This window comes from Polistes canadensis, unplaced genomic scaffold (genome assembly GCF_001313835.1).
Source record: "Polistes canadensis isolate GaletaPanama2010 unplaced genomic scaffold, ASM131383v1 scaffold_65, whole genome shotgun sequence".
Taxonomy (NCBI): domain Eukaryota; kingdom Metazoa; phylum Arthropoda; class Insecta; order Hymenoptera; family Vespidae; genus Polistes; species Polistes canadensis.
In genome coordinates this window covers 48,556-58,120 of record NW_014569612.1, presented here as the reverse complement: position 1 = coordinate 58,120, position 9,565 = coordinate 48,556, and the positions used below count along the sequence as shown (strand labels likewise).

Genomic DNA, 9,565 nt, shown 5'->3' with positions numbered 1-9,565 from the left:
AATAATAATAATAATTGTTTATATAAAATATTAGCAATAACGTAATCCTAATAATACAATAACGACGAATAGAAAAATATTCGTCCATTTTTATCTAATCTTTTGTTCATTATTTACTTCGGCCAACGATTTCACAATAATAAAAAAAAAAGAAGAAGACGAAGAAGACGAAGAAGAAGAAGAAAAAGGAGAAGGGAGGGGACAACAAAAAAGAAAAAAGAAAAGAATGAAACACTAATGCAATTATTATAATTATTTTCCCGATTAGGAATAATCTTACAACGATTTCTTGCATCATGCATCATTATTAAAAATTCATTACTTAGTTTTCTTTTTCCATTCTAACATTTTTTCCTTTTTTTTGGTATCCTTAAATCCATTTTCGCGATGTTATCATCGATCGTACCGAACAATTAAATCGGAACAGAAAAAAAAAAATAAAAGAAAAGAAAATCATCGATGATCATGATCATCGTCATCGTCATCATCATCATCGTCATCGTCATCATTATCATTCGTATAATCGACGTAACTATATCGATAAATCCGTTTATATAATAATCAATAATTAATAATTAATAGCAGTGATATTATTTAATAATAGGTATATAGTATATAATTAATTAATAATTAATAATAACATTGGTCTTAAGTGTTTCTCTTGTCACGTAAATTTGTATATAAATTAGACGATAAAAGCGAAGTACTTAATAATACAGAATTATTCATTAAAACATAATAATTAATAATATATAAAGTCGATAAACAAAGGGGGAAGATAAAAGTAAGAAAAAAAAGAAAAATGAAATAATCGAACAAAAAAGGTACGCGTAATTAGGATAGACAAGGACGTAATAACGTTAACAGTTTTTTCATTTTTTTTCTTAATTTCTAAATCCTTGGACAGGGTTTTAGGGGTAAGGGGGAGGGGGTATTTAAAGGGAGAGGAGTATAAACAATAACATGAATCACAATTATGCAATAATCGTTGATCGTTTTCATCGTCATCATCATTCTTTCACTTTCTCTCTCTCTCTCTCTCTCTTTGCATAATTTAGCATTAGAAATTAATAATAATAATAATAATAATAATAATAATAATATTAATAATAATAATATTAATAATAATAATCCGATCTAACAAACGTCTCGTTTATTTTTTATTTTAAACTTGGGAGATTGCACTGAGGCGAATCCCGGCCTCGTCCGTTCTCGAATATTATTAAATAATTAATTAATTAATTAATTAATCAATTATTTAATATCTAATATAAAGTCACATACATTATAAAAACGCATCGCGATCCTTTTTGTTTGTTTGTTTCATTTGTTTTCTTTTTTCATTAAGGAGAAAAAAAATCCTTACAATTAGGCTATTTCTTTTCTTCTCTTTGTCGATACTAATAGTAATAATAATAATAATAATAATAATAATAATAGTGTAATAATAATAATTATAATTATAATAATATTAATAATAGTATTAATATTAATAGTAATGAATAATACGACTCTAAGGATCGATCAGCATGTGATATTTAATCTTGAAACGAAATCGAATGTGGCCGGGGTTCCTTATACAAACAAAATTTGTTTATTATCTTGAGATAATAATTTTACAATCGAACGGTCGATTTTTATTTCGAAATTCAAAAACCCAAAAAAAAGAAAGAAGAAAAAGACTATAGAAATAAAAAAAAAATAATAATATTAATAATATTAATAATAATAACTATAATAAAAAAAGGACATATATAAAATAAAATAAAAATCGAACCAGTCGCATCGTTTTTACAGTCTTCCGATAACACCACGCACACACACAATCACTATGAATTAATTATTATTTATTTTGTTGTTGTTTCTCCTCACGTAAATGTTAATTTTTATTCTCACACCCCGAAGAGAGTCCCAGCATTATTTTATAAGCGCGAACCTAAACACGATCGAGTTCGAGTTCGAGTTTCTCGTTTGTTTTTTGTTTTGTTTTGTTTTTTTCTTTTTTGATTAAGCTCCCTTTTTTTTAAATCCTCTGTGTTTCGTCAATTTCTTTTTTTATTTTTCGGTTATCCAGCACACGCGCGCGCGCACACACACACACACACACACACACACCCACTCGTAATTCCCCTTATTATTCTCTTCGAATCATTATCATCATCATCATCATCATCATCACCCATTACTTTTTTTTGTTCGTTTCTTGACACAACAAGAACTTCCTATCGCATCCGTTATCCTCCTTTGTTTTTTTCTATTCTTTCTTTTTTTTCTTCTTCTTCATCTTTTTCTTCTTTTTATAAGTTCAACATACATCATTGTCGCGTAATCGATAAATTTTGTAATCCCTAATCTTAAATGTACGCAAGAAAAGAAAAGAAGAAAGAAGAAAAAGGAGGAAAGAAGAAAGAAAAAGAAAAAAACAAAAGATGGAGAAACGTTACGGTATCGATTTCTTTTCATTTCTTTTCTTTCTCATTTCCTTTTTCTTTTTCTTTTGTTTATTTCGCGAAAGTCTGTCGCTCATGGGGTTCATTTGTTTTATCTCACTAAAGCGAAACACACGAATTTATAGATCTTTTCGTTTGTTTGTTCGTTCGTTTGTTCGTTTGTTCGTTCGTATACCACCAGAAAAGTCCACTCAGAAGATTTTTGGTCGAAACTCATCGTGGATTTTAATCGTCCATTGTTTTTTTAAGTCGTCGTCATCGTCGTGATTTTATCGAACGCACCATACAAACAGTTCAATTGATCGTTCGATAATTATCATCGACTTGTGCACATATATATAGATATATATATATATATAAGAGATCGATTAGGTTAACCTTGAAAGGGTCGTTATCAAGGTTGCTTTTAGGTTTAATAGTCCCATGCTTCTTCGGGTTCGTGCTTAACTATTTCTTTGGGACTCGTATCCGTCGATTGTTGTTGTACTGTTTGTTGTACTTGCGAGGGTGACCTAGGTGACGTTACTGGACTATTTTGTCCAGATTTTGGACTGGGCATTGGACTGTCCCTGTCCGGACCATTGTTACCGGATACCGACGATACATCACTTTGAACGTCCTCCTCGTATCTGTCCTGTACCGGGGTAGGTTCAACCCTAATGGTTTCCTCCGTTTCTCTTTTAACACCATAGTCGTCCGTTTGCATAACGCAAACCCCATTAATGATGACCTCGTCTCCCGTTCGCGTTGGTTCCTGCCATTCAGGATTGACCCATTGCGGTGCTGCAGGTTTTCTTCTGTTAGACCTAACCGTAGTTGGTGCCGTTGGTGTTTCCGCCGGTTCTCTTTTTATGCTACTTGCAGAACCTTCGGAATCTTCGCTACCGAGATTGCTCATCGCATCTTCGACGTCCTCGTCTTCGAATTCTTGATTGGGTTCTCTTTTAAGCGCACTCATTGATAAATCTAAACCAGAACATTGTTCTTTTAACGCGTTCCCAACCAACGCTGCTAAGTTCGGGTTGAAGTAAGGTGAATATGGTATTGGTACGTTACCCAAACCCAACCTTTCCTTATGGATTTCTACCAATCGTTGATTCAACAGTAATCTGAATTGAACACGATCGAACGGTTGACCAGGTTCCCTAGGGGATTGTGGCTCCGGTTGACCATGCGGCGTTTGTTGTTTCAATCTCATTCGATGATTGTGAAACCAATTGGTTATAGTTCTCGAGGACAATGTTAATTCTCCCGCGAGAAATTCTATCGTGTTCACATTCGGATAAGGATCCATCGCGAACGCGAGCCTAAGTGCTTCTTTTTGTTCTTCCGAAAATAGTACTCTTTGCTTCTTAGCGGATGCAGGGCCCGGACCAGGCGATGCCGCGTGATAAAATTCAGCGGTATCGTTGCTGGACGTATCCGAACTGTTGTCGTGTCCTGGACCACTGCTGCGCCGTCTTTTGTTAGCCTCTCTTCGCTCGTTCTTCAAAGCTTGCAATCTGTCAACGTTGTGCGCGTCCGCCAACCACATTTGCATTCTGATGAATGGTTCGCGACCTTTTATACTCAACATATGCCATGGTTTAGGTTTGCTCAACAATTCGCTAACCGAGCCCTGCGATAAACCTAGAACTACTTCTCCGAATATTTTTTGACCAATGTTGTTAGCCAATAAGGCTTCCTTGATCTTAGTCGTGATAGTTTGCGTGTCGAGATCTTGGGTCAACGCTGCCATCTCGTAAACGCTCGAAGATATGTGTAAATGAGGTCCTCTTAAAGGTGACGGTGTCATCTGATGATGGGGAGAATGCAACGTCATCTGTTGCTGTTGCTGTTGTTGTTGTTTCTTCTGAAGTTCTTGCATACTGAGTTGGGCATGCGGATGATGCGGACCAGGTGGGGTCAACATCATCGGCAAAGGTGGTTGAGGATGTTGCGGAAGTTGCGGACTCTGTTGTGGTGGACCCAATTGCATTTGACTCTCTTGCTGATGTTGTGCCGCTGCTTGGGCCGCAGCCTGGGCTGCTGCTTGCGCTTTCGCCGCATTCTGCAATTGTTCCTGGACCAACTTAGTCGGCGGCATTGGTTTCATTGGCGTTCCGCATGCTGTAATTACAAATTAAAATCATTCTAGTGGTTTAAAACATAATCGTTTTATAGTCCGAAAGCTCGATTCGACATTTATTTCTCCCGCTGATCTCATATTTTTTCGCAACTGAATAATTATTTCTAAACGTACAAACATGCTTGAACATTACTATCAACAAATAACCGTATAACCTATTCGTTATCGGATTGCATACATATATATATTGTTTTTGTTCTTACGGCGTGCTTATACACACACTCACACACATACATAGAGATATTATTACGGAGCTCTCGAACTACGTTTGTAGGTAAAGTAACAAAACATCTATATTGACCTGAGTTAAACTTACGAGGCAGGCCGCCGTAGCCGCCGGTCCTCATCAGCTTCTCCGGTGCGATTTTATATTGACTTGCCACCAGTTTGTGTACCGCGTTGTCATCCTCGAGGAACATTTTCATTCTTATGAATGGTTCCCGTCCTTTTTGCGTCAACATATGCCAAGGTTTCGGACGTGCTAGAAGATCCGATACGGAACCCTGAGATAAACCCAGAACCGATTCACCAAACAAACGTTGAGAGATCGAATACTGCGACAATTGTTCCTTTACCTGTTACAAATAAATTCAAACAATAAATACATCGTTATATTAAATCGTACAAAATGTTGATAAAAATTTGGATACGTTTCTCACCCTCTTGACGATATCTTCGGTATTAAGATTATTGTACATGTCGAATTGTTGTTGAGTAATTGGAGGAAGAACTGCTTTTAATGGTCTTTGATTCGAAGCATGATGGGTCGGAGTGGACGGTTGGCTGATTAGGCTGTTTGTTATAGAGGCCATCCTTTGTAACGGACTGGCCGCAGCAGCGCCCGAAAAATCTTCACTGGGCGTCATTGCTGGAGGTAGTATAGAATTACCGAGAGGTGAACTCGCACTGGAACCACCAGGTGTCGATTGGGCTCCCGTTGTTTCTTGTTTAGGCCTGACCAATGAGAACGCGCTACCGGCGTGTCTCATAGCTTCTTCCATTTTTTCTTTTTCTTCCTCGGTAACACCGTTTATCATTTTATTCCTTATATCTATTTTTCCTAAGCTCAAATCTTGTACACCACCGCCGTTAGTCGCCAAGTGATGTTGTTGAAGAGCTTGTTGTTGCAGGGCTAACAAACCAGGTAATCCAGGTAATCCTGGCAAACCTGTTAGCGCCGAATTTTGTCCAGAACCGGCATTCAACTTTTGTAATTCCCGATGATAAGCATCCAATGCCAATCGGATATCTTCCTGTGTTCTTTCTATACCTTGGAGCCCTTGGGTACCGCTGAAAAAATGCGGAAACACCGCGCTACGATCAATCGAGGTCGTGTGCTGTCCTCATTAATAATCAATCGGAAAAACGGCCAAGTACGCGAATGACTTAACGAAAAAAAGAGAGAGAGAGACAGACATAGAGATAGATAGAATACACTGAATGAGTAAAAATCATCCATTGAGTGTAGTTAGTATTATTGGATTAACCAATTGGGTTTCTCAGATAAAAAATCATCCAGTTGAGATTAGAGTATTATTGGACGAACCAATCAGGGTATCTTACCTAGGAGGAAATTCTAGTGGTCCCCGTCGATCATCAACTCTCCTTCCCATGAGTTTAGTTAATTCTTCGTGATAAATCCTGACTACCTTTTCCGGGGGAATGTCATCGTTTTCGTATTTCTTCAGTCTCCTATTTTGACTCTCGAGTCTGTCCTTACTAAACGGACTCGGACAGCCAATCCTGCTCGGACTCTTACTGTCCGCATCGTTCGAGACCTCATGCTCGCCTCTCATTTGTAGGTGACCAGATTCCGAGAGGATATGGGCCAACCTCTCATCGCTCATATCCGGCGGACCACTTTCCTGTGGTCCACGCGTGAAAGGTGGCATTCCCTGCTCCTTGCCTGAAACATACTCTACGGGTGAGGCACAACTTGTGGTTTGTTCTTACTCGGTTTCATCTTAGGGATTTATAAAAAATACAATTATACACAGATAAATATATAATCAATCTTATATGACAGTAAACAAATATCAAATATATATATATACACATACGTATTATTATTATTATTATTATTATTATTATTAATATTATTAATATTAATTGGCGCTAGAAACTCGAAAGTTCTTTGCAAAAAATATTAAATCCTGCCAATAATCACGCGTCCCTGTTAAAATCTTTATTCTAATATTGTCTTGAGTCAACCCAATGGGGACCTTTCCCCATTAGATCTACCTCATAGTATATTTTAAATACTATAAAATCTATCGTTTATCTCGTCGTCGTAAACAACATTCTAACACATTAAAATTGTAATCCGACATTGTGTAATTTTTCATTCCTATAATATAGTCATTGATTTACGAACGTGAGAAGGGGGTAAGAAAAAAATTGGTTGAACCAGAGCAGAAAGTATAGTTGATAGATAGGTCCAAATCCAAGGAAAATCCCTTTGGGCGATCCAAGGTTCGATCAAACGCGGAAGCAATTAATATGAAGAAGAATCAATAGGACCGAAACGAATGCCGAAGGCGGGATGCGTGGAACCCGTCTGACGATAATTAAAATATCCTCTTGACAGTGGCGGCAGGCAGGCAGGCAGGCAGTACCTAGCCCTTGCGGTTCTTTGGTAGCCCCCTTACCCTTACCCTTACCCTTACCCTTATCCTCCACCCCTTTACCACCCGTTTTCACTCTTGCCTATCTACCCAAGAGTGTCGTCCTCCTACGTGTTTCCCGTCTAATTGACCAATCAGCCGCAAGATTCAGACGAATGAGCCATCGATCACGAGTTTGATTGCTCCCGCATGCTCGACGTTTACGTCGTGCAAATTCGACGCCTACCGCGTGATTTCGCATTCCTTTTCAAGAGAATGTGTATGTTAGTATGTGTATGTGTGTATATGAGCGCGCGTGGCTCGTCAGATGGAAAGAGATAGAATTAGAATCGGTGAAAATTTGTATTTATGTTTGTGTGAGAACCTGAGAAGATGTTTTAACACATAGGAAGCGCGCGAATTTACTACCGGTACGATCATCGAGCAAAAGCAATCTATGCTTGTGAATCGTTCTCGAAATTATGTGTTCGAGGATGATTGCAGACGATCCATCAAAATCTGTCGACTCTTCTTCCTTGGCTCGATGTATATTCTCTAACATAGACAGATATTTCATGACTTTCACTCTAACTTCCACAAACAAATTCTTACTTCTTTTTTCTTATTTTTATTATTCTTCGTGTTTAAAAAATATAAGACCAAGTTTTTGATTTTATTTTGGTTCACATTTCTTAACACTACGTGTACTTTTATTTTTAATAAATTTATTATTAAATTCGACCAGATATAGTTAGCGACGAATTGTCTGCAATGTTTCGGATGCAATTTGTTATATAGATCGGCACGTATTTTTTGAACGATTGAAAGATATGATATACATTGTTTTTGTTTTTTTTCCCCCCTATGAATTTTTGACGGGAATTTGGGGGTAAGAAATTATTTGGTGTATTTAAAGTAAAAGTATTCGAAGAAAAGTGTAGTAACATTGTTTGAAAAACTTTTCATCAAGATAGTCTAGCGTTTAAACTTTCAATTAAGATTCTTGTAAGATTTCTTCTAAGAGTATATATATAAGCTAACAAGAATTTCAATAACAGAATTTAATAAACATAAAAACAAAATATTACATTATAATATCTAAGATAATTCTTCTTTTTATTATCTACTTTTAAGATGACAACACACGGAGTAAACTTCTTTTGGCAAGGAGTATTAATGATTCACATCATGTTGCTATAAGAAACTAGCAAAAGAAAATCGGTTGTTACCGATGCGCATGAAACTTGGTGGTCCAGACTATAAGAAAAAAAAAAAAACAAAACACAAAACAAAAAAGCAAAAGAAAAAAGTTCCTTGAAAGAGATGCACACGACGACATCAACGAGGTTCAAGAAAGGGTGGGATTTAGAATCGTAGGAACGAACGGATCGTGACATCTTTCTATGTATGCATATGTGGTGCATTTATACGTGTACTTGTATGCGTGTGTGTGTATGCCCTGTACGTTAACAGCGAGCATTGTCGCAACGCTTGAATTCGTGCCAGGAGACTTCGACTTATGCCAACGATTTTCCCTTACCATCCTTCGCACCCAACTTACCCAACGTACTACTACTCCATACAATGATTTTCTCTTAGCAAGAAACTATAGATATACATTTTAATGCTTAAACGTACGACTCCTAAGAATCCTATCAATTTCCAAGATCATTCCTCTATGTGAAATGTAAAAATGAATTTTTGAAGTTATACTTCTTTTGGTGCGTTTAGGAAAAAATGATAAGAGTGAATTTTTAAGATGCTTATGCACTAAATAAAATTTAAACCCTGAAGTTTGTTGGTATTTACAATGTACAGCGATTTCACATTAACGGTATGAAGTAAGTCTGATATTTCTATTTACACAACACGTGTTTTATGCCTTAATTATACGATGCCAATTTTCTGATTTAAATCCAAGAATACCTTTATATATATATAAATACTTCATAAAATATATATATTTAAATACTTTACCGAGTAAAATATATGTATTATTTTCTTTTTTAATTGAATTAATGGTGCTCTGCCTCTCTTTTTATAATTTTTATATTTCATACGTAAACTACATTTTTAAATAGTTTTATCTAAGTGTGCAGCTTCACATTTTTTATCTTAATCAAAGACCATAACACATCCAAGGGAAAGACTCCATTACAGCATTGGATCTATGCATAAAAATTTCATTTTCCAATAGTTAACGACATAAAGACTTCTGTAAACTATTGTCTTCTTCGCAGAGATTTCATGTAATTATTATGCGAATAGAATGCAGCTGCAGTTACAAGGAATAAGTAAAACATGAATCTGTTAAAAGATAAAATAATAATGTTGCTCTTCTAACAGAAACAAATAATATAATTCTTTTAAAAAATATTTATTCT

General features: G+C 36.2%; 1 protein-coding gene across 1 annotated transcript in view; it reads right to left on the bottom strand.

The window, feature by feature from the left end:
• Positions 1-2,041: 2,041 nt before the first annotated feature.
• The window catches only part of LOC106786088 (homeobox protein cut), a gene marked incomplete at its 5' end in the record, with an annotated part of 19,525 nt that continues 12,001 nt past the window's right edge, over positions 2,042-9,565 (bottom strand). The window contains 4 exons of the mRNA XM_014747113.1: positions 2,042-4,559; positions 4,895-5,153; positions 5,238-5,868; positions 6,142-6,484. Of these exons, the coding sequence (XP_014602599.1) occupies positions 2,863-4,559; positions 4,895-5,153; positions 5,238-5,868; positions 6,142-6,484 (2,930 nt within the window). The remainder of the gene's footprint in view (positions 4,560-4,894; positions 5,154-5,237; positions 5,869-6,141; positions 6,485-9,565) is intronic.